General features: G+C 41.8%; 1 protein-coding gene across 1 annotated transcript; it reads right to left on the minus strand.

The window, feature by feature from the left end:
- Nucleotides 1-1,033: 1,033 nt before the first annotated feature.
- On the minus strand, nucleotides 1,034-25,808 carry cavin1b (caveolae associated protein 1b). The gene is made up of 2 exons (XM_088323972.1): nucleotides 25,080-25,808; nucleotides 1,034-3,581 (listed from the first exon to the last, which is right to left on the minus strand). Exons 1-2 carry the CDS (start codon nucleotides 25,587-25,589, stop codon nucleotides 2,703-2,705), a joined length of 1,389 nt encoding a protein of 462 aa, XP_088180098.1. The 5' UTR covers nucleotides 25,590-25,808; the 3' UTR covers nucleotides 1,034-2,702.
- Nucleotides 25,809-26,377: the final 569 nt, after the last annotated feature.

The raw sequence follows: 26,377 nt of genomic DNA on the forward strand, positions 1-26,377 counted from the left end.
CCTGGCTTTGATCTCTTTGATCTCTGGCAAAACGAACATCAAATGCGACAGAAACGAAATGAAAAGAAACCCAAACAGCTTGCCAACATCATTTTTGCCGTTCCGTGTATTCCGTTACTCCCCAAGCCTGCACAAAATTTAGCAATTTTAGTCATATTTAGTTTCTTTTGTCTTTTATTAGCACATTTGGTATTGGAGTAATCCAAAAGTAATTGAAAGTAATCAAGTTAAAGTAACCCTACCCAACCCTGGATATGATTTGGCTAACGTAGCATCCCTGCTTGAGAAATTCGGAAAAATCAACAAGCCGGAAACATACAATCGTTCAAAGTGACTTGTTAGCATTAATTGAGGATCTCGCAGCGTGGCCCGGACAAAACCTGTGACTGTGTCGCAGGATTTACTGCGGGCGCCCGCGGCTTGTACAAGGGTGCGGCTTGTATAAGTACAAAAGTGCGGCTTGTATAAGTACAAAAGTGCGAGATCACTCAAAAATGGGTGGGTGCGGCTTATAGTCAGGTGCGCTCTATAGTCCGGAATTTACAGTAAATATGAATAAAATGACTAAATTTTGTGCAGGCTTGGGGAGTAACGGAATACATGGAACGGCAAAAATGATGTTGGCAAGCTGTTTGGATTTATTTTCCTTTTGTTTCCGTCGCATTTTATGTTAGTTTTGCCGGAGATCAAAGAGATCAAAGCCAGGAGAGAAAGCTTACCACGTGTTGTGAGTCATCATTTGATTCATATTTAGTTTCTTTTGTCTTTTATTGGCCATATTGGGTATTGGAGTCATCCAAAAGTAATTGAAAGTAATCCAGTTAAAGTAACCCTACCCAACCCTGGATATGATTTGGCTAACATAGCATCCTTGCTTGAGAATTTCGGAAAAATCAACAATCCGGAAACATACAATCGTTGAAAGTGACTTGTTAGCACCCGCAACGACAGAATAACAAAACTAAAGACCGGGATGCACACGAGTGACACAAATATTGAAATTTTATGACTTAGACTTAGACTTAGAAAGCTGTGGTCGCCTTTTTTTACTCAACAGGCAGACTTTTACCGATGCTCACTCGATATACATTGGTCCTTAGCTCACATTATTAATTAAAAACAAAAAAAGAGAGAGCAGGTGTAACATTTTCAGGCAAAACAACCTAAATAAATTGGAAGTGATCATAAATGACGTGATAATCGATAATTAATATGATTATCGTCAAATGGCAGGGTTGGGTAGGGTTACTTTAAATGGATTACTTTCAATTACTTTTGGATGACTCCAATACCAAATATGCTAATAGAAGACAAAATAAATTAAAAATGAATAAAATGATGACTCACAACACGTGGTAAGCTTTCTCTCCTGGCTTTGATCTCTTTGATCTCCGGCAAAACGAACATACAATGCGACAGAAACAAAATGAAAATAAATCCAAACAGCTTGCCAACATCATTTTTGCCGTTCCATGTAATCTGTTACTCCCCAAGCCTGCACAAAATTAAGTAATTTTATTCATATTTAGTTTCTTTTGTCTTTTATTAGCAAATTTGGTATCGGAGTAATCCAAAAGTAATTGAAAGTAATCCAGTTAAAGTAACCCTACCCAAGCCTGTCAAATGGTAACATGAACAAACATGGTGAATGAGTAAGCTGCTTATTTTTTATTTTATTTGGTTGTTGTTTTTTACGTCTTAACTAGTTTCCCATCATAACAATAATACTCTAAACAATACAAAAAAAAAACATCTGTCCAACGTCAGCAATGCATATGCAGATCCAGAATTGGAATGTGGCCTATTACCCACTCGTGGCGTAAACTAGTCCGTTTTGTCTGTGGTATCTGCCATCATTATCCTTTTGTTTCTATTAGTTAGTAACTTGATGACCTTTAGAATAGGAAAACAACGAAAAAAATACTGTTGTGGCACCTTTAAAGGAATGCTAGTTAGCTAGGCTAGTTAGCTAAACAAGTTTGCGGAGCTTGAAGTAAATGGCTAACCCATCAAGGCTTGTTTTATGACTAATATTTTCCATTGGCTCTGCTAACTCTTATCAATATCATTTGGACCAAAGTGACCGTAAAAGAGACCAAAGCAAACATTTTGGATTACTGCATAGACTCTTCTCAAGGTTTCTTCATTTTCCTCATGTTGAGGTTTTTGAGTTTTTCCTTGCCCTCATGTTGGTTCCAGATCAGGGGATGGTGTCATAATAGTCTGAAAAAAATAGTCTGTGTAATAACCTGTGAAGCCCTTTGAGACTCTTTGTGATTGACTTGACTTGACTTGGGTTATGTATTTGAGTAAAAGAGTTGGATTTAAGAAGAAACCCGTAAAATATTTTGTATTTGGGTTCTTTTCATTTGGGTTCTTTGTTTGAGTTGGCTTGTTTTGTACGATGGGTTTGTTGTATAATGTTGAGTAGTCCATTTATAACCCAGTTCGGGTATAATGTTTGACCCAATTATTCTATATTTTTTGTAGTATTGTATTCTGACCAAGGACAGCTGAAAAGAATGTCACGAAAGGCTTGTGAATAGAATTCTCAAGGTCAAATCTGACTCTAGCTGAGCGAATGAAAGTCACAACGGTTGAAGGAGAATAGAAACAACACAGTGTCCCTCCACCACATTCCGTCTTTCCAAAAGAAGCTTTGGGTCAGGGTGAAAGACTCTTGCACGTTTGCGTTGGTGGATCTAGTCGCTGTCTCTGTCTTTGTCCTCGTTGTCCTCAAGGTAGCGGCGTCGCTCGTCCTCGTCCAGGTCCTGGTCTTCGTCCTCGTCTTCCCCTCCGCCGTTCATCATCTCCAGCTCTACGTCGCCCGCGTCGGCCAACTCCTGGTCCACGTCACTGAAGGGCTCGGCTTCCTGGGAGACCTCAAGCATCTCGGTGCCCTGGATTACTTCCACTTCGCCATCGCGGACTTTCTTGACGTGGAAGGTGAAGGGGGGCACCTTGTAGACGGCGGTCTTGGAGCGGGCATACACAACATGGTCGGGGGTGAAGGCCTTTTGCATTTTGTTACGGGACGTTTGCAGCTTTTGCTTGCGCTCTGGGTTGACGCTCATGCGTGTTCCCAGCTTTCCCATCTTCTTCTCTATGTTATGACGGGTCTTCTCCAAGTTTTCCTTGGCTTTTTGCTTGGTGGTCTCCATGTTCTCCTTGGTTTTCTGCTTGGTTTTCTCCAGATTTTCTTTTGTCTTCTGCCTGGTCTTCTCCAGGTTCTCCTTGGTTTTCTGCCGGGTCTTCTCAAAGTTCTCCTTGGTCTTGGCCCTGGTCTTGTCCATTTTCTCCTTGGAGAAGACGGTCTTGAGGGTCTGCACGCGTTGAAGGCTGCTTCGCTTGATCCTCTCGGCGCGGGTCTCGTAGAGGACACCATCCATCTCCCCGGCTTCCTCATCGGAAGATAGGTCCACGACTGGCTTGTTCTCCTTCTCGCCCTCCTCGCCCTCCTCGACGGGCTGGTCCGTCGCTTCCTTCAGCTCCAGCATGCTTCCACCTCGGCTTCCCGATACAGACTCAGAGGCCCGCATGGACTTGGACACGTTGAGTTTGGAGGGAACTTTGACTTCATCCTGAGGGGAAGAGAAAAGCAATGGAAATGTCATACGGTTCTGAGAAACTCCAGCTCGCCATAAAATGCACTGCTTGAAATCTAAATTTAGTTTTGTTTATATCACGCTCAAACAATTTGGGTCGGCCCACGTTTACTTTGGTGGACCACTTGATGTTTTAAAGAATCTTCATTGAACGTTGTTTTGAGGTCCCACAAGCAAATACAAAGTAACTTGTGCAATTAGAGACTAGCCTAAACGGAGCTTTCGATGACAAGACTCGACGTTTTGCTACTGCCGTAGGGAAGAATGCCGCTGAAAAATGCGCAAATGAGTTTTTTGCCCGCTTCCGTCAATCAACAGACCTTTCCAAAAACATTTTCCTCTTCGGCGACCCTTGACTTTTGTAATACAACGCCTCATTGATTGTTCACAAAGGGATGGAAAAGACGTAAAGGGGAGGGAGTCAGGACTTCCTTTTTCCACCATGTCGAAGCTGGATGAACACGACTAAATTACACTTGAGCGTGTCGTGCTTCATTATTTTCCATTTGCGCGAACAAAACAGGAAGACAACACCATGCGAACAAAAACGCAGGAAGACGCGCGTGAGGCGAGTCCCAGCACAAATTGGGATGATGCCCGAGTGGAAAGAATGGTGATAGCATCAAAGGCGAAGGGGAATGAGGGAGGGGCACGCAGGGGGTCGGCGGGGTCTCCGTTCTATTGTTTTACGTCTCGGCTCGATGGGTGTTTTATGACCGTATTGTACGGCGGCGTCTTGGGTAAACTTGACCTTGGAAGAGGGATCCCGGCTTTCCTGAGCAGCTGTTTCCAAAGGAAAACTCCAAATACTTGTCAAATTCTCGCTTTATTTTCCAAATTGCCAAATTCCAGATGTCTTTTTTTTCCACATTCAATTTAGAAAGGAAAAAAACGTGTAATTTCAAGTTATGTATGCAAAAGAGTCAAACACAATTGCTCTAAAATTACCCCTGTTATTAACTAAAAATGTGAATGGTGTGGAGGATTCAATTGGTAAGGCCATTTTCATTCCGCCATCAATTTATCTAAAACAAAACCACCAAGTTAAAATAAAATTATGTAGATACTCAGTTTGAGACAAAAAAGATAATCAAAAGACAGAAATACTGTCATGATTACTGATGTGAAGCACCTGTGCCCGCTCCTTTGGCGCCAACTGCCTCGGACTCTGATTGGCTCCCTCGCCCTATTCGAACCCAGTCCTTTCTTTCACCTGTTGTCAGTCCGTCTGCAAACCTCAGTGTACTTTAGGCAAGCTTTTCCGACCCTGACTCCCACCTGTTTCGTGTTCCTGTCTGTTTCCTGGCTTCGACCCATTTTTTGATCCTGACCATGTCTACTCTCCTCTCCTGGCTTTCAAATTGTTTCCGATCCCGACCACGTTTTTTGCTCTCCTGTCCTTGCTACTGACCCATTTTTCTGTTCCCGACTCTGCAATCGCTCACCCACTTCTGCGTTTAGAGCGACCTGCTTCCGGCGTCCAGCGATCACCGAATCGTGGGTGCAACCCTTTCCTTTCTTCCAATAAAACTGAGAGAAATGTAACGCAAGTAGGTCCTGTCTCCCTTCTGGTCCTGACAAATACAATATTTATACAGCAATTAATAGACGTCATTCGACTTTAGATGCCAGAATAGTCACAACATTTCCTTCTTTTCTCACTGTTTACGAGTGTGTTTGTCTTGTGTGTTCTCACTCGCAGTCACTGACGTGGTTTTGGCCTGGATCACAGTCATGACAGGTAACACAAGCAAACTACTTGGAGCTTCTATTTAGCTTGCTTAGCATGGTAGCACTAGTCAAATGTAGTTGTGAACCTGATAAATGTTTGTATTTTTTTGTGTGTTTACTCAAAGCCTGTTTGGTTTCGATTTTATTTTGTGAAAACACTATTAAATGTGGTTGGTTTTCAGGCGTTCTTTCTATTATAGTTTTTATTGGATTTTTGTTGATGTTCTCGTATCTGGGGTTAAACAGCTGTCGGCAGTGTTCCCTCTAAGCTGCGCGCGTGCGCAATTGCGCACTTCTCGCACATTCTCAGCGCACAAGAAAATCTAGCCAGCGCACAAAAATGAGGGCTCAAAATTACTAGTTAAGAAGCGATTTAAGTCAAAGTTACAGTGCATGAAGGTAAAAATACACGGGTTCCCCTGACGTTGTGTCCTAAATGCGGTATTTTGAAGTCGAGTCGAAGTAAAACGAAGTTGAGTAAAGTTAGTAGAGTTTGTCGAGAACCGGCTTCTTCGGCTCGGCTCACTAAAAGGAACCGGCTTTTTCGGGTCCTAAACGGCTCTTCAGGTTGTTTTTGCTTCTTTAATCCCAACATGACCAAATATTATGTAAAAGTATGCACAAAATGACTTAAAGGAAGGGGGGAAAAGAACAAAAAAGAAAAAAATACCAAAATGAAAAAGTAGTGAAAAGCTGAGAAAAAAAGAAACAAAAAGAAGAGAAAAAAGAAGGAAAAAAAAGCCAGAAAAAAAAGAAAGAAATGTAGGAAACTAGTAAATAGAGAACAAAAAAGAAAAAAGTAACAAAAAAGTAGAAGAAAACACGGAAAAAAGAAGAAAAAGTTTGCGTTGCATTCAAATAATTTCCAATTATATCAAGTGTATCTTGTTGCCAACATTGTACTTCCACCAAAAAATGTGATTAAGTACAGTTCTGTATCTTACAACCGACTGAATAAGCCCCCAAAAATGTTAATATTATGCGACAAAATATATCAGGAAATAAAAAGAATTGTAAGAACATATGACGTTTGTAGGCCGTACAACCTTTGCAATAGTACATGAGTCAGTTCATTCAAAAGAGAAAAATTTTGTATTGCCAGAAACTCAGCAAAATGTAACTTGATGTCAAGTTTTGGACATGTTTGATAATGAATTATCTTGCCACACTTGGGATTATGGTCGCTCACTGTTGTTTCAAGCGTTGCTCACCGACTTTATGTGAACGCTCAGACCCGTGGAAAATTAGAGGGAACATTGGCTGTCGGACACACAAAATCGTTCAAAATGTATTGGCCTTGAAACCTTTTAACACTTCTTATTAAATAATAATAGAATTAAGATTTCTACCTAGAATTGAGAGTAGCATTCCCATCCTTGCTATGCGAAAATTTGGTTGACTATTTTGTTCGTTTCAAAATGCCCACAAGTGTATTCAAAACCGCCCCAAATTTCCGCAGAAGTGTTTACTTCCTCCATCTCCAGCTAATGGCTCATTGTTGTAGACCATTTGCGGCTGCGCCAAAGGCAGGAAGGTGGCCTCGGAAAATAGATAAATAAGCTTTGGCGAGAACGCCTGCTTAGCGGATTGCTGCTGCGACGCCTCTTTCTGTTTTGCTCTTGCAAATCAGGAAAGTCATTTCCATAGGCTTTGCATGCAAGACTGAGGAGAATTATTTCCATAACGAAGAAAAACCATGGTCAATAAAAACAGAGAGGAATACGCTTTTAATGTTTCACTTTCATGATTCTTTCTCTGCCTACAAACTAACAAAGAGGTTGTGTGAGTCATATTTAATCAAACACATGATTGTGGTTAGTTGTGTGGGTTTTTTTTCTCGCAGTGCAACTTTCTGAAAGCTATGATCAATTCATTCTGTATCATTTCCGTTTTTTTCCGCTCGGAAAGTCTTTTGAACAAACTAATAGTCACACACATGCTGAAAATGTATGAAGTTTCTAATTAGAGGTTATAGAGTCGACGTTTTTCCGAAAGGGAATTCCTTTTCATGTGAATCGGGCAGTCCTTACAAGGTCAAGGCCACCGCCAAGATTCGTAAACTCGGAACAGACAGGTCATTTGCAGGGTTGGGTAGGGTTACTTTAACTTGATTACTTTCAATTACTTTTGGATTACTCCAATACCAAATATGCCAATAAAAGAAACTAAATATGAATAAAATTACTAAATTTTGTGCAGGCTTGGGGAGTAACGGAATACATGGAACGGCAAAAATGATGTTGGCAATGTCAGGCGGGACAGAAGGAAAACTGAGATCACTTGCACTCGTTTCTTGGTTTTTATTGGAAAGAAGGAAAGACAAGGGGTGATTCTTCGATCCGTTGTTTGACGGATTGATGAAGCTTGACAGGCGGGCGAAGGCTTGGCGGGAATTGTCTTGGACAGGCGTAATCGTCGTGTTGTTGGTCGGGGCTGGAGAAGAAGGACGTCGTAGTGTTCGGAAATGTGATCAGGAATCAGACGGGCAGGGCAGGTCGTAGGCAAATTCGGAAACGGGTCGGCAACGGAGATCAAGTAGGAAAACAGGAGGCAGGCAAAGAGTCGGAGGTACGGGCTTTCTGAGCAGATGGCAACAGGTAGCATAGTACAATCAGACAGCTTGTTTCCGGAAGCTGAGGATTTAAATGGACAGGGTGCGCCAATCAGCTGTCCTGGCTGTTGGCGCCAAATCCTGAGCACAGGTGTTCCAGATCCCGGTGATTGTGACAGGCAAGCTGTTTGGATTTATTTTAATTTTGTTTCTGTCGCATTTTATGTTAGTTTTGCCGGAGATCAAAGAGATCAAAGCCAGGAGAGAAAGCTTACCACGTGTTGTGAGTCGTAATTTGATTCCTATTTAGTTTCTTTTGTCTTTTATTAGCATATTTGGTATTAGAGTAATCCAAAAGTAATTGAAAGTAATCAAGTTAAAGTAACCCTACCCAACCCTGGTCATTTGTATACGTTATATTTCATTATAGAGTGTGTTGTTACGCATTTTTCTTCTTCTGAACATTCTTAGAAATATTCCTAAGGTTCTTACTACTCTTCCGAATATTATGATATTATTCAGATTACAGAATATTCTGATCAAATGGAAGTATTCATGTTAATTTTCCTTACAGATGTGAAACAAAAGCCGAATTCTTGAACCTGTAGCGGACATTTGATAGCATGTTTTGTGTGCACAACAAAGTTTGTGTGCCAGTTGCTGAGCTCAGCCAGCTGACAGGATCCACAGGCTGCACACTCTGCAGCATTTCTCTTTCACCGCGTCTGCACCATGGCAGTAACCATCAAGAAAAAGAAGCCTTTCCAGTTGGAAGCCACATACAGTATTCGGATGAAGTAGTTTGTTTTTGTTGTTTGATGTGATCAGACACTGGGAAAATAACTTTTCATTATAAAGGCATAAAACATATCACAGATGTCCAAGCTAATAACACACCAAAACTAGTTGAAAAGACATTAAAAATGAGTTGTAATTTGGTTGAAAAGTGAGGATATGCATTATTTTGTGCCTCCTAGTGGTATAATAAATCTTTCATTAAATAAAAACATGTATTTAAATAACATGCACAAACACACAAACTTTCATATAAACACGCATTTTAAAATACTCATAAGTTGGGCAAGGAGCATTTATTTGACATACCATAATGCTCATCTAGAGCTGCTACATGTAACCAAAAATCTCACAAAGGCTGAGCAAAAAATGAGAAGTAAAATGGTGTGTTTTGGGCACTTAAAGTCTTCTTAGATTGAATACTTCCTTGTGATTTTTAGCACTCTTTTCTGGTTGCATTAGACCATACAGTGGCATCTAGTGGTCAAAGATACACAGTGTCATGGTTGCCATGGCGCCCAATTGGTCCCCACCCACCGACACCAGCTGAAACGCGTTGACAGATTACTGCCGTACTACTTAAACGCGGTCTTGCGAGTTGCTTGGTGTCAGAGCGACTGTGAAACTTCTGGGAAACTCTGTGTGATATGCCTAGTCCTGTGAAGCTCCGTTTTTACCTATGTTTTGACCCTGTTTTATTTTTGGCCCAATCCGTTTGATTTTAATCTACTCCCACGACCATCGATCCCCGGATCAAGTGTGCGCGCATTCCTCTTCTCCCCAATAAATTGTGAGTAACGTTACGCGATTGGGTTCTCATTCCTGTTTCCTGTCCTGGTTCGTGACACACAGTGTCTATTTAAGACTTTTGAGGGGGCTAAATTTGGACAACATAAGATGAATACAACAATTATTTTTGGACTAAATCTGGCCCAAGTGTGATGGGCTAAACACAAGCCAATTTTCTATGTATATTACATCATGTCCAAAACAGACTAGACCAGATCAGGCCAAAGCTGTCATGATTACTGATTCGGGGAGCCCTGGTCGCTGATTGGCTCCCTGCCACTTTTTAAACCCCCCGGCTCCCTGTTACCGTCCTGAAAAGCTACGCTTTCAGCTAGGCAAGCTCTGTACCCTCCGACAATCTCCTGCCCTGTTTTCTCCTGCCTGATACGTGTTGCCGACCTGTTTCTGGACCCGTTTCTGCCCTGCTCTTACGTCCCGGCCATCGACCTGTTTTGCCCTGCTTCCTGCCTGATACTTCTTGCTGACCTTTTTTTCTGGACTCGATTCCGCCCTTGCTCCCCCGTCCCGGCTATCGACCAGCTTTCCTGCCGTCCACGACTATCTTCGCTCGACACGGGAGTGCCACAGCCGCTTTCCTGCCATCAGCTACCCGTTTCCGACAATCATCGGATCGTGGAAGCAAGCACTGCTCTCTTACTCAATAAAACTGAGTAAAAACGAACGCTATTGGGTCCTGTCTCCGTTTCTGGCTTGTGACAAAAGCCAACATCTGGTGACCAATGCTGGGTAATTAAATATGTTTGATCTCTCCAGTTCGCATCGGCAGTGTTATCCTAAAAAGTTCAAAAATTTGTTTCGATGATTAAAATAGTTGTGAATCATGATGACTTTCACCTGTGCCCGCTTGTTTGGCGCCAGCTTCTGCTAGCTACCTGATTGGTTCCGTCCTATTTAAGCCCAGTCCTTTCGCCTGCCACTTGTCAGTCCGTCAGCAAACTTCTGTTTCTACAAGGCAAGCATTTTGACTCTGACTCCCGTCGGTCCCGCTTTTTGCACCCGTTTTTCCACCTGTCCGTTCCTGATCTCCCCGTTTGTCTCCGGCTACTACCTGTTTTTTGACCCCGACCGCGTTTGCTCTCCAGTCCTGGCTACCCCGACCACGTTTTTCTCTTCTGCCCCGGCTATCGACCTGTTTTTTCCGTCTATGACACTACGATCTCCCGCTCCGGAAGATCCACTTCCGCATTCGAAACACGCTCCGACTCCGTGAGCGGTTTGCCTCCCGCGTCCAGCGAGCACCTTTCCTCTATATCTCAATAAACTTGTGAGAAACGTTACGCGATTAGGTTTACCCTTTGTGCTGGTCGTGACATTGTGAAATAATTTGATAATAACCAGCGGATTATATCATTATTTCAACCATGCTTCCTGATAAGACTTGAGCTAAGATGGTCAAATTTTCAGGGTATTCTTTGCGCCTACGTGAGCAACACTCATCCATTGTGGAAGTACAGTAGTACACGTTCCATGACACGGCCTACCTAACTCACAAAAACAGCCTCTCATACGCACATGCGCCCACAGAGGAATTTTCCAGTCATTTCCGGATAAAACGAAGCGGTTGTGACTTCAGCAGTGATGTCAGGATGAACTAGCGCTTCAAGTAGTAGACAGGGAAACACCGACATTCTATTTGACACGGGCCCTCTAAATCACCCACATCAATGCACTCCTTTGGGTTTCTTTCACTGCAATGACTTCATCCACATTTTGCCATGTGCTCATAGAACCGAATTGTCGTTACTCAATGAAAACAAGCAAGGTTCTTGAGGACAAACCCAGCTTGTGTTTGTAGGATGCCGTCTTGTCTGGACTGGATTAGGTTGGATTTTAGCTTGAATGTATCAAACATGGATTTAGCGTACTGCCTAAACTTTAAACTACACATTTTTGGCCTGGATTGAACTGTAAAGGCTGAAAAAGTGCCACCTCTTTGGTTTTTGTGTTTACCCGGGGGCCCAAAAAATACTGCACCATTCCAAATCAAATGTATCACAGAATGTTGTTTTATATGTGAGCGAAAAACATGTTCGTAATGCATTACTTGTGCAGTGATATGCACCAAAAATTGACTGAACGACAAAAAGTAAATGTTACAAAAAACAGTAAGGAGGTGTTGCATCAAAAAATAGACACTAAACCGCTGGATAACAAAAAAACATTTAAGGAAATTCATTTAATAATTTGTTTTTGTCATGATTACCGATGTGAATGCATCTTGCGCCAACCGCTGAGGGCTCTGATTGGCTTCCTTTCCCTATTTAAACCCAGTCCTGTCAATCCCCTGTTGTCAGTCCGTCTGCAAACCTCTGTTTTTACAAGGCGAGCCTTTTTTGACCCTGACTCCCGCCTGTCCCGTTTTTGCTCCCGTTCGTCTCCGGCTACGACCTGTTTTGATCCCGACCACGTCTGATCTCCCGTCCCGGGTTACGACCCATTTTTTATCCCGACTACGTCTACTTTCCCGTTCTGGCTTACGACTCGTTTCCGACCCCAACCACACCTTGCTTGCCCACCTGTTACCGACCTGTTTTTCCGTCCCTGACACCGCCATCGCTCGCTACGGAAGATCCACTTCCATATTCGGATCACAATCCGAGTGCGAGAGCGACTTGCTTCCCACGTCTAGCGAGCACCGGATCGTGGGCGCTGCCCTTCCTCTCTCTATCTCTATAAACTTGTGATAAACGTTACGTGTTTTGGTCTACCCTCTGTTCTGGACGTGACAGTTTTCCTCAAAAACCAACTAACCTTAATTTTTGGTGTTTTTAAGTTAGACTTGTGTTACAAATACCCAACAAAAATATTTAGGCCAATCTTTACTGTAGTAAAACCAGCTCAAATGTAACTTAAGTGCAACATGTCTGCCATCTAGTGACCAAAGGTGACATTACAACTCAAAATAACTTGACTTTTTTATTTTTTGCTCTTCATTTCTTTCTTATTCTACACCTTTGAAAAGACTTCTAAAGTGTTCCTATTCTTCTTGTCCATATTTTTGTTGTTTTTATTTTTGTGTTTTTCTTCATATATTTTTCTTCATGTTGTCATGATTACCACTCATTTGGCACCAGCCGCTGCGGGCTATCTGATTGGCTCTCTGTCCCTTTTTAAGCCTGGTCCTGTCACTCTCCTTTTGTCAGTCCGTCAGCAAACCTCTGTTGTTACAAGGCAAGCCTTTTTAACCCGGGACCCGTTTTTTCTGATTCGTATTCTTTGGCAAGAAGCCAGAAGATATTTTTATCTCTGTAATGCGAGTGTAACAAGGGAATTTCTTTTTTTAATTTATTTTTTATAGCTGGGACTGAGTATCGTGGGGAAACGTTTTGGGAAAAAGCAGCATGGGAAAGAACACACATGCTTGAAACCTTGAGAGAAAAGCAAGCCTCGGTCTCTTTCCAGCGCTTGCCTTCAATGGAAGCTGAAGATTTCTATATAAAGTGATGGCATGCCACAACTCTGCACCCGCGGGGGGAGAGTCAGGGATGAGTCACCCGGCCCGGCTGCTCAAGCACTGGAACATGGCTGCTCCCTCTTTATTCCTCTATTATTATATTTTATTGTTTTGTTTTTTTATTCATTTCCTTCCATAAGCAAAAATGTTCTTCATTCCTCAGTTCACACACCTGCTTGAGCTCCAATTCCTTTGTGGTTACCTTGTCGGAAAATGAGAGCGATTCTAAGACAGGTCAGCATGGGCGCCATGGCAACGTAACAAATATTTCTGCGTTCTCTCCGGCCACGCTGTGTTTTTGCAGCACTTGTCCGGGGAGACGGTGCCCGGAACCCAAGATTGAGATTTGGTGAAGCGTTTCCTGGGTTACAAACATGGGAAAGTGAAGAAGTCGAGAAGCATTTGCTTTTTTTTCCCTTGTGGCGCTGCCTGCAAGACGGAGCTTGTCATGGTTAGTTTTTCCCGGAACTTACTTTTGAACATTTTCATGTCAAATAGGGAAAAAAGACATATTCACTCTTGCTTGATACACTGGAATAATAACCGGGTTGGGTAGGGTTACTTTAACTGGATTACTTTCAATTACTTTTGGATTACTCCAATACCAAATATGCTAATAAAAGACAAAAGAAACTATATATGAATAAAATGACTACATTTTGTGCAGGCTTGGGGAGTAACGGAATACATGGAACGGCAAAAATGATGTTGGCAAGCTGTTTGGATTTATTTTCATTTTGTGTCTGTCGCATTTTATGTTCGTTTTGCCGGAGATCAAAGAGATCAAAGCCAGGAGAGAAAGCTTACCACGTGTTGTGAGTTATCATTTTATTAGTTAATCCAGTTAAAGTAACCCTACCCAACCTTGAATAATAACTTGAACCTCTAACTTTAACCCTAAGCATCAAACCCTGATTCTGCCTATATAATGTACGTACCGGTACATTCCCCCTGCATTCAACTATCAGTAACTTGGAACCAGAAATATATGAGGCCTGGCATTACCATAGCAACCCCATGTTAGTATTTTAAATAACAATAGAGTAGCTTGACATTTATGGTGAGAGTTACGAAGCTGGAAAAGAAAGCAGCTTCGCACACTGCTGTTTGTATTCGCGCCCTGCGGCCCAACGCTTTCAACGTTGCAGGAATGTCAGAATCGCTGGAATGCTCGCTCCCTCAGCAGAAGTACGAAATCGAGAGCCGTTTAGGGAGCCGACGTTGGTTTTCGACCACGGACCGAGACACCTGTGGCAAAAAAGGGTTTTACGGAGGTTTTTTGTCCTTTTCATTTGTTTCCTATTGATAGAGGCAGTGAGGTGCAGTCAGAGGAGGCATAGAAATATGTTATATATATATATATATATATATATATATATATATATATATATATATATATATATATATATATATATATATATATATATATATATATATATATATATATATATATATATATATATATATATATATATATATATATAATAATAATAATAATAATAATAATAATAATAATAATAATAATAATAATAATAATAATAATAATAATAATAATAATAATAATAATAATAATAATAATAATAATAATAATAATAATAATAATAATAATAATAATAATAATAATAATAATAATAATAATAATAATAATAATAATTTCCTTGTATTGTCATTCTGTGTAACAATGTACACAGAACGAAATGTCGATTGCACCTGACCCGTTGTAGCGAGCCGATGCAGCCGCAGCCAACAGAGGGCGCCGCCGACCACTTTTAAGTCTTAGGAATGACTCGGCCGGGGCGCGAACCCGAACCTCCCAGGGTTCGCGCCCCGGCCGAGTCATTCATATATATACCACAGCCATATCCCCCTAGTGGGAGGTGGCTAGAGTCATTTCTGACTCTTTTTGGGAGATTGATTTAGAGGAGGGGATTCCCAGCCCCCTCGCTCCACCCAACTGAGGTGTTGGGAGTCATTAGGTGACCAAACCCCCCAATTCCAAACATTAATGCTGAACGCCAAGCAGGGAGGCAACGGGTACCAATGTTTAAGTCTTAGGTATGACTCGGCCGAGGCTTGAACCACAACCTCCCAGTCTCGGGGCGGGCGCCATACCCCCAAGGCCACCGAGCCGAGCTGGTAGAAATATAATGTTTGAAATAAATGAAACAGTTATATTTATTCAGTGTTAAAGTAGTTTCTCATTTAACTCGCTGATTTTTTACATTTTATATTACTTGTAATTTACCACATAACTTATTACTCTGCTTAGCATCTGGAGATGCAGGTTGAGGCCTGCAATTCTCTTGCCTCATGACAGAGGGCAATAGTTAGACTAAAGATTTAGATTTAGCGCACAAATTAGCCTCCAACAAAATAATTCGTGATAGCGTCAGCAAGCTAACAGCAAGCTAAGCCGACTAGTATTTATTTTGCTTTGTTTGCATGGAGAATTGACTATCTATCGATGCTTCTATCCAAAAGAAGCAGCACATAGGCATCATTAATAAATTGAGGTAAGACAATAAACTATTTTCTTAGTGCTTCACTAAACAAACTAACAAAGCCTGCAACAAGGACACTACAAACATCTTCTTTGTTCCTTTATCTTCTTTGTTTTCCTTATCCTCACTGTAAAACGTGGACCTGGAGTGCCACGTCCAATTTCGTTGTCACAATATATTCAACCCATGTTGCAACAATGACAATAAAGGTATATTCTATTCTATTCTATTCTATAGATTGATTTAGAGCACTGCCAAACAAATTATGAAAAATATGCCAAGTCGAGTCAAGTCTTGTTTATTTGTATAGCTCTTGACCACAAGGAGTGTCAAAGGCTGCACAGACTATTGCAAACTACATACTTTTATTTCATCCCCTGATCTAAAACCTACATGAGGGCAAGGAAAAACTCAAAAACCTCAAGAAATGTCAAGTCATGTTTATATGTGACGCCCTTAATCACAAGGAGTCTCAAAGGGCTGCACAGACCACTGGTTATTGCAAATTACAGACTATTATTACACCATCCCCTGATCTCAAACCTACATGAGGGCAAGGAAAAACTCAAAAAAACCTCAGGATGAGTCAAGTCAAGTCATGTTTATATGTGACGCCCTTAATCACAAGCAGTCTCAAAGGGCAGCACAGACCACTGATTATTGCAAATTACAGACTAGTATTACACCATCCCCTGATCTGAAACCTACATGAGGGCAAGGAAAAACTCAAAAACCTCATAAGTAAAACGAGGAAACCTTGAGAAGGGTGACCAGGCTGCAATAGATGTTACAATAACAAATAATACACAGATATTTTCAACAGAAAATACAGGCCATGTCACGAGGCGTGGTGGGGTCGAAGGAGTGACCGGACCAGAACGGAAGCAGGAGGCAGGAAGGGAGAACTCAAATGCGTTGACGATCCATAGGTTTTATTTAACAAAATAATAGTTGTCCATAACTCTGGGACATGACAAAACAAACAAGTTTCTTCCAACTCAACTAAACAAGACAAGGCATAACAGAACGGACAATGTTTAAAACTAAAACAGGACAAGGCATAACAGACCGGGGAATATGTAGATATGTATAATGAGCCAGCACCCGCAAAGCCCAGAATCCAGCCTTAAATAGCAGACACAATTAGTTGAACTGCTTCAGCTGTTGCCCAGAGGGCGGGGCAGACTGGTCACCAAGGCGACCATGACAGGCCATTCATAAGCTATAAAATATAAGTGTGTTTTGGACTAGATTTAAACAGTTCCATTGAGGTTGCAGATCAAATCTCAGGGGGCAGAGCATTCCACAGCATCGGGGACCGACTGGAGAATATTTTTAAATCTGACTGTGCCTCACCACCTATCAATGCGCCCCTCGGTGTTGCTGCTCATACAATTCACAAAGGCAAACAATAGGAGATCAAGGACTAATGGAAAAGCAATTAATCGATTAATAAATTAAGGGATAAAGAGTCACATGGCAACACCCCAAACAATAAAGACGCAAAACTCAGGAGTCTTTGTTTGAGAAGTGACTCAAGAGGACCAAATGTCAAACGATCTAAACCATTTCATGAGGAACACGCGATTTTATCCATCGTGATCCAAAAAATATTAATGTTTTGCTTCATGAATAACAAACCAGTGTCCCCTTTTATCACCAAAGTCACATGTACAATGGAATCATATGAGGAGGAGACTAATTGTGATTATGTCGGACTTCAAGCGTGACTCGGGAAGATGACTCATCTGCATCTGACTTGTTTGCGAAAGACGTGAAGTAAAAAAGTTTTTTGTGATTTTATATAGCGCTTTTCAAATCACTGAAGACCTCCTAAGCTACTGCCGAAAATAAGTATTGGAACACCCTGCTATTTTGCTATTTCTCCCACTTAGAAATCATGGAGGGGTCTGAAATTTTCATCGTAGGTGCATGTCCACTGTGAGAGAGATAAACTAAAAAGAAAAATCCAGAAATTACAATCCATGATTTTTTTGTCATGTCCTGCACGGTTGTCATGGCGCCCAGCTGGCCCCGCCCCTTGACACCGGCTGAGACGCATTGGACTGATTGCTCTTGGAATACTTAAGCGCGCTCCTTTGTATTGTGCCTTGCTGGAACATTGGTTAAACCTGGTTAAACTCTGTGAGACTTCTGTGAGACTTCTGTTAAAACCTGTCAAATGCCTAGTTCTGTGAATCTGCCCGTATTTGATCCTGTTTTGTTTTTGGTCTGATGCGTTTGTTTGTTTTTGACAACTTTTCTTTTGTTTGGATTTCTAATCCACTCCGCGACCATCGATCCCCGGATCGAGTCTGCGCACCCTCCTCATCCTTCCCCCAATAAATTGTGAGTACGTCTACGCGAATGGGTCCTTTTTTCCTGTTTCCCGCTCCGCTTCGTGACATTTTTTAACAATTTATTTGTGTGATAAACGTTTTTGATCCTCAAGTAGGTGTTTTTTCAGCCAGTCCAAGTGTGCCATTTAGGGTTTTTCTCAAGAACCTTTGCACAAATGTCACCTAGCCAAAGGAAAACCTTTCATATTGTCGTGATTGCTAACTCGAGTCACCTGGAGCAATCACGTGGACGCCCTGTGATTGGCTAATTTTCCCTTCTTAGGCACGCTACGCCCAGACCTCTTCGTCTGAGGATTACATTTGTACCCTGTATGACTCTCCTGATTACCTGTTCCGTCTTGATCTGTTTACCTGATTCTGCCTGCCTCCGATCCGACCTGCTTCCGTCCCACGCTACGATCTTCTCTCCAGCCCCGGCAAACTTGACCTGCTAACCTTCCGCTCTCCGATTGGCTATGTGTTCCGAAGCTACCTTCCCAGCTTTGCTGCTGCTGTCCGACAGCCATCGCGTCTCCCGCTAGCCCTGTACGCTTCCCTAAATAAAGAACTGTAACGAACGCTCTGGGGTTTCCTGTTCTGTTCTGGTCCTTCTGACACATATTTTTCCTGATTTTGCCCAACTGAAAGAATAAGAACTTGCTCTATACCATTGGTGACTATTTACGTCAACAATGTATGTTAACCAGACTACTGGTGAATTAGCTAAGGCTTTTTTGAGGGCAGGATGATTTGGACGCACCTTTTTGTTAACGTTGAGTTCCCTTTTCCTGGTCATGGCAGGAATTCGTTTCTGTACACAATCCCATGCGTAGACATTAACACGAGATACAATTTCTGGTTCAGAGTTTCTCACCGAAACAGGAACACCAACTAGATGGCCTTTTCCTCCACCCAATTAAACAAGTATGTTATAGATGCGATTTTGGGACATCTGTCTTAAAGACACACTCTGATTAGTTCTCTTGCGCCATGACTTCACCATTCCACCGTCTGTCTGCTGGCTTTGTACCCAATGACTTTTGGAACAAACACTCTGGGGGAGCCGCAGCCATGATCTGTGTTTCACACAACCTTGCTTGTAAAGTTAGACCAGAGATTTTCCACCACAATCTCCATATTTGGGCCTAGGTGGACCTGTGAAAGAGGGGACGGAGTGGGAATTTGGTTGTCATGCACTGTGAATTGCAAGCCCACAGGCTGTGTTTCTTTCCAAACAGCACAATTTTTCTTGTTTTTTCTTTTCCTCCAAACTTTCTTTTTATATTAGGTAATAAGCAAGTTGTACAGTGGCCTACACCTTTGAAAATACGTCTAAAGTGTTCCTATTCTTCTTGTCCATCTTTTTGTTGTTATTATTTTTGTGTTTTTCTTCATATATTTTTCTTCATGTTGTCATGATTACCACTCATTTGGCTCCAGCCGCTGCGGGCTATCTGATTGGCTCCCTGTCCCTTTTTAAGCTTGGTCCTGTCACTCTCCTTTTGTCAGTCCGTCAGCAAACCTCTGTTGTTACAAGGCAAGCCTTTTTAACTCTGACTCCTGCCTGTCCCGTTTTCGCACCCGTTTTTTCACCTGCCCGTTCCTGATCTCCCCGTTTGTCTCCAGCTGAGACCTGTTTTCAATCCTGACAATGTCTGCTCTCTAGTCCCGGTTTATGACCCGTTTTTGATCCCAACCACGTCTGCTCTCCCAACCCGGCTTACGACCAGTTTCTGACCCCGACCACGTTTTTGCTCTCCTGTCCCGGCTATCGACCTGTTTTTCCGTCCCTGACACCGCCATCGCCCGCTACGGAAGATCCACTTCCGTATTCGGATCACAATCCGATTGCGAGAGCGACTTGTTTCCCGCGTCCAGCGAGCACCGGATCGTGGGCGCAGCCCCTCCTTTCTTTTAATAAAACTTGTTGTTAACGTTACGCAATTGGGTCCTGATTCTGTTCTGTTCGTGACACATGTTCTTGTTCTTCTTGTTAATGTCATTCTTTCTCCATTAATCACAGGGTTCTCAGCGAATTTGCAAATTAGGGTTTGTATAATCTTAATTTATTGAATAGTAAAATTATTTCAAGAACATAGTATTTCATATATGTTTTATTTTCCAAGGGGAAAGGGAATAAGTGCCTTCATTGTATTACTTTTATGATGTAATTTCACTTTTGGCACTAGGTGGAAACCAATCAGAAACCCTGCAAATTTGATTTACAGCCATTTCTAACATTATTGTTACTGTAATATTTGCTCCTTTAATGAAGTATTCTTTTGTTCTGTATCCAGAATTTGCCAAATAAAGTGTATGTAATCTTAAATTTAGTGGCTAGAGAACTGACTTCCAGTATATAGTATTTTGCGGGTGTTTTCTTTCTTGGGACATAGGCACTAATTTGGCTTGATTTAACTTTATAAAATAATTCCGCTTTTGGCACTAGGTGTCAATGTAAATTTGAGAAAAAGGGGGAGGAATGATGTGTTAAAAAATGTCACAGATAAGAAACACTAACCTCCTTAAGTTAAACAGAGAGAAAAACAATTATCACTGTCAGTTTGAAACAGAAAGGGAAAACACAATAGTTCATCTTCATTATGGCAATTGAGATCCACGGTTCATGATTCATGGATCCCTTAGCTCCCTGGGCCGTCGGATCTCCACTGAGGACACAACTCTAGGAAGCTTTCTCCACTACTGGATTGTTCCTACTGAAACGGCTGCCGATCGAACAATACACCACAGACATGTTCAGCACTCTTGACAGTATATGTTTATTATTTGCCCTCATGTAGGTTTTAGATCAGGGGATGGTGTCATAATATTCCGTGGTTTGCAATAACCTGTGGTCCGTGCAGCCCTTTGAGACTCTTTGTGATTCAGGGCTATACAAATAAACATGACTTGACTTGACTTGACACACTACGGACACTTTATTACACTACAGACACTTTAAACCGGACCATACTTGGACTATTCTTGCACTACAGTCACTTTCAACTGTGTTTTATCTTATTTTCATTTTATTTTCTTTACTTATCTTGAGTTAATTTTGTATTTTTATATTTTTGATATTCGTAATATTCTTTTATGTATACATGTATATAGTTTCTTAGTATTTTTACGCTGGCAACTGTGTGGACATCAAAGTAAGAATTTCATTGTGCAGGGAATCGTGGTTCTTTACTGTGCATATAACAATAGCCAATTTGAATTTCCTGGCCTGCTTTTGGGTTGTGGCAAACTTGGCACCAGTGCCTTCCTTTATGTTGTTGGTCCATTTTATTTTTAGATTAAGATCATGAAACCGTAAAATATCTCAAGGCTGCCATTAAATCTACAAAAAAATAATATTTTTGACAATAAACTCCATTTTTTTCTGCCAAGTGTATAATGGCTTGAGTTTTTGCCCTACAAACAGTTGGGTCAAAAAAAAACAGCTCGGTTTTTGTACAAGAAAATTCTGCAAATAAGTAATATATTGTTTGGATTAAAACATCTGAAAATCGCTTCTTTTTATATTAAACAATATGGGTCGCCAGAACTGAGTTGTTCTGTGCTTAACGAACCAGAAAAAAGGGTCAAATTGATCCAAGCAATGGCATGGTCCCATTTTTGACCCAGGTGTTTTTGATGAATCAAGCAAGCAAGGTTTTGGGTGCTCTGAGGAGAGTGATGAGCAACAAGAGTATGAGTATGTATGTTAAGAGGGGACTGTATGAGAGCGTGATTGTGCCGACTGTGTTGTATGGTGCAGAGACTTGGAGCCTGAACGCAGATTTGAGAAGGAAATTAAATGTTTTTGAGATGAAGTGTTTGAAGAGTATGTTAGGAGTGACAAGATTGGATAGATTGAGAAATGAAATTGTGAGAGATAGAACTGGAGTAGTAGTGGAACTGAGCAAGCGTGTGGATAAGAGAGTACTCGGTTGGTTTGGACACATGGAGAGGATGGATGAGGAGCGAATGTTGAAGAGGATCAAGAAGTAAATGGAAGGAGACCAAGAGGAAGGCCGCGATTGACGTGGATGGATGGTGTTATGAGTGCACTGCAGGAAAGAGGTCTAAACGTAGTGGAAGCTAGAGCTCTTGTTGGTGATAGGAGTGAGTGGAGAGGTGTTGTAAAAGGATAGTGGGATGTTTAGACGTGTTCCAAGGGATGGGCAGGGCACCTGTATGATACAGCAGGGGTAAACCAGTGAAAGCTGTCGGGCCCTGCTGTTGAACAGAAGAGTGTGTTGGAGGGACGAAAGCATGACCGACTTGGGTGCTTAACTCGTTTGGGTATTTGGGCATTTGGGTTGGCCATGGTCACATATTTTGTGTTTTTTGCCACTTACTAGATAGATAGTTTTTAGAGTGTAGTGCTCAAGTCATTGGGCAGTTAAGAAGACTTTTGGTTTCTTGTCAAATCTTATAAATCTAAAGGTTTTTTTTCTTTTTCAGAATAGATGTGCTCAATTGGTTACCGGATTGGGAAAGGCACATAAAAAACCCTCAGACTCTAAAAAGCAAGTCACCATAGATGAAAAGAGGAGCAAGAAGGCCCTGGGACGGGTTCGGGCGTGGCTGCATGAGGTGGAAAAGATGTGCAACTGTTGGAGGCATGGGCAGGGCGTAAAGGGGGGTAGATCATTTTTGCTGGAAGCATACTTGCTCCAGAACTAGATGAAAAGTCAGAGCATACAGAACAATGGCCGCCTGTGCGCAGAATCAGCTGTCTCAATATGTGTCTCATCGGAACACGCCCAAGCTCACAGTGGGGATGCATTCCTACCGGCTGCACCTTCACGCCGACCTTCCACATTTCAGCATTCTGACCCATGGTGACTCCACAGCAAGGGGAATATCTGCCTCTAAATTCTTCCCATGAGCATTATTGTCTTTATCTGGTTGTTATCGGTGTCTACTGGACAGTGTCCGTCTTGCATACCATGTTTGGGACAAAGGTGCATGCTTGCTCCCTGAGGTGTTTTGCCATTCGGTAGGAATGCGCCACAAGGGGGAAAAAACTTGTGCAAGCTACTTGTTTTTGGATTACAAAATTAGGTGTCAGTTTAGAGTTCATGTTGAGGTAATACATTTTTTTGAGGCACTGAAAAATATGTCAAAAAATAATGATAAAATGTAAAAATATTTTATATATATCGCAATTATATTGGTATTTATTTTTTCAGTATTTTTCTTATTTAAAGTGGACAATTTGGAGTGGAAAACTGCAAGTCCCCTGCAAAATTACCAGTTCAATATTACAAATACATGGATATTGATTATTTTTTTGGCACATGACAGCAATGACATTATATCAAAACATTTTTTTTCAATACAAAGACAAATTAATAAAGAATAATAATAGCTCCAAGCTGCAACATTTTAAATAGTATTTTTAAATATTTGGTAAAATAAGAAAATGTATCAAAAATATTACGAAATAAGAAAGTTGCCCAAATATACCTAAAGTCACTCTTAATATTACAGCCATAAAGGTCTTTTATTAATTTTGAAAACACCATGGAGTATCTTGAAGTTGTACTAAAAGTATTTACCACTAGATAGCAGATTTTATAATACAGCTATCTTCACCAGAGAAGGAGAGAAAGGTAGTCTTGACAATGACGTAAACCTAAGCAAGTTGGCAAAATATGTAGGAGGCCAAATGTAAAGAACATTCTGGATAGGATCTTTGAAAGACAATCAGTTGTGACATATTCCAATTCATCAATCTCAAAAATTGATCATTGTTTCCCCAGAACTGCTGACAGTTTTAGGGCTTACTATATTTCTCTCCTCCCCCCAAATAAATCAAAAGAAGACAGTAAGCCTGAAATGAATGCCTGAAAAAAACACTGGCTAGCTCCAAGAGTCAAGGGTGGAAACTCTGAATGTTCTTGCGCCACTGTGCAAAAAAGCTGCAAGCTATTACACATCTCACGCGTCCCACTGCTGCCTCACGGGCTATAAAAAGAACAGCGGGCTCCCCTCCACGTTCTTCAAAGCACAAAAATGCTGTCGGATGTGCCTTTACTGGAGGTTTTTTTTTTTCCAATTTTTCGTTTGTAAACTAAAAAAACGATTGCGTATGAGTTAACTTGCAAAACGGATCCCACATGTGAAGGCTTTTATTGTTCTGTAGTCTCCATCCGTTATGAGCCACTGAAGGAAAATATCTACCAAGCACCTGGGCTGGATGTCAAGTGCTCCGTACGCCCAAGGGTGGGGCGGTCGGGAGGGGCAAGGCTTAAAAAAAATCAAGGACTAGCTAGCTTTTTTTTCTACATAGACTTCTGAATTATCATTTTAAGAGTTTTTTTTCATCTACATTGTTTGGTATGAAACAAAATGTCAACTATCAAGTAGTCTTTGGTACAGTATGAAACAATGATTTTACTGACTGTTTCACCCAAAAGCAATAATTTATAAGCAAGGCTATGAATATATAATTGCATTACTCAAAATTTAGCAAATCTCAAGTGATTTTTTTCCCCTTAGAATGCATTTAGATCAAGGGTCACCAACCTTTTTGAAGCTGAGAGCACGTTTTGTTACTGATAAGCACCAAGGGCTACAAGTTTGATATTCATCCATCCATTTTGAGCTTTTCCTATCCTCACTTGGGTCCCCCACCAGTCTGATTTGCATTTCTAAAATGACAACTTGTGATAGTATGTTGTTACCGTATTTCACCAGGTTTTAATGATTAGAAGTTGAGTTAAAATAGGCTTAGTCAACCACTAAACAATCATGCCAGTAAGAAATCAAATTTCCTGGAAAATCCCAATGACCAATCACTGATTAGCTATTTTCAGAACATTCCCACAGCCTACTCAAGTGATCATAGGGGGTTTTCCAGGTAACAGGAACAACATTGGAGACCCCTGATTTCAATATTCCAGGATAAGAACAATCTACTAACATTTTGCAACCGATTCAAATCAGTCTGTGTCCCCATAAAAAGAATTTCATCATAACCAGAAACAGAATCAACATATTTTTTTACTAAATTTCAGTATCGCCGATCTTAATGCTGCTGAGTATGAATAAATGCAATTGTTTCAAATACTGCGTTTAGTGGACATTGCCGTGTGGTGTCAAGCTTTTCCTAATTGGTTCTTGGGAGGGCCACACCCACATATCCATTTATCCACCCACCTATCTACGTATCTATGTACTGTATCTATGTACTGTATCTATGTACTGTATCTATGTACTGTATCTATGTATCATTCCATCTATCAATCGATCCATCTATGCATCCATTCGTACATCCATCTATCTACCAGCACCCACCTGGTAGATCATGACTTTGAAGTTACGTCTCTTGAGCAGCTCGGCCTCGTTGGTCTCCAGCTTCTTGATCTGCCCGCCCTGCCTCTCCAGGTTGGCCCGAACAGTCTTGACATTGACGCTGACCTTGCGCACCTTCTCCATCATCTTGTTGACGCTGTTGGCGGTGGTTCCGTGGTTCTTGCTGAGGCGGGCCAGCTCGCCCTGGATGCTTCCCACCGAGCGCTCCATCTCCTGCTGCCGGGATTCCAGCCCGCTCTGAGTCTGCTGGATGCGGTCCACCGCGCCGATGATCTTGTCCAACATGGACAGCACCAGCACCCCGTTGGCCTGCAGCTCCGACTCCCCATCTTTTTCCTCCTCCGCCTCACCCGCTTCAGACAGCTCCTTCTTGACCGCCGCTAGGACATCGTCCTCATCAAGGCAGCGGGGGACATCCTCGTCGGAGATCTCGGTTAGGGAATTGGGCTCCAGCTGAGCGCTCGAGCACTCCAGCGCTTCCATTGCTGCCATGTTGCTCAGTGGGCGGGACGGACCAAAGGGGGATCACCTGCTTTCGTGCTCAAGGAGATCCTTTTGCGTCTCGGGCATAAACGTGCGTGAGTCCGTGTGGTGGTCAGGCGGCGCTGAGCAAAGTTGGACTTTCGCACATGAGCTCCGGGACGGGAATGCCTCAGCGGGGCAATTGAGTCACAAGCAACAGTGTTTTCTCTTGCTCGCTCTCTTTTTTTTTTCCACCCGGCGCTCCCCTGTCATCAAAGCCCTCCCTTTCTCCTCCCATGCACACATTTGGGATGCACACACATGCTGGAGGGGAAAAGAAAAAAAAGAAGATTCCGCGTTGGGATATGCCAGGCCTCCCCGTTGGTGCACTTAGAAGAGTCCGAACGGATTTGCGTATCAAATGCTGAATAAGGAATGCGAGGAATCACCAATCTGTTCCAACTTGTAATGTTAGTGTTTTTGGAAAACAGACTTGGATATATGTCACACTTAGGAGTTTATCCCAAAAAGGAACCAACCTAACATTAGACCATTTGCTGTTAAATCTATTTCACGATTTTTTTCAATTTCCAACATGACAAAACAAATAAAATGCAAAGTTTTGTGTTTCTATAGGCTTGTCTACCTGGACCAGTCGTTTCCCTCAGCCACTCGGGTCTTTTCCAGATGTTGCTCACTGTCAGGGGAGAAAATTCCAAGCAACTGGAAACCCAGCCACACTTGAGCTTTTCCAACAGGTGTTTAAGATCTAAGGTTGGGTTTACCTTTCTTTTGATAGAAAGCACCTGGACCAGGAT

This window comes from Urocampus carinirostris, chromosome 19, assembly GCF_059441175.1.
Source record: "Urocampus carinirostris isolate Australia breed hairy pipefish chromosome 19, RoL_Ucar_1.0, whole genome shotgun sequence".
NCBI lineage: Eukaryota > Metazoa > Chordata > Actinopteri > Syngnathiformes > Syngnathidae > Urocampus > Urocampus carinirostris.

What these genes read in the sequence shown, in the direction of transcription:
- cavin1b (XM_088323972.1), bottom strand. Translation starts at nt 25,589, where the DNA reads ATGGCAGCAATGGAAGCGCTGGAGTGCTCGAGCGCTCAGCTGGAGCCC. An exon ending in TCAAAGTCATGATCTACCAG is followed by an intron (nt 3,582 to 25,079) that starts GTGGGTGCTGGT and finishes TCTTCCCCTCAG; the next exon opens with GATGAAGTCAAAGTTCCCTC.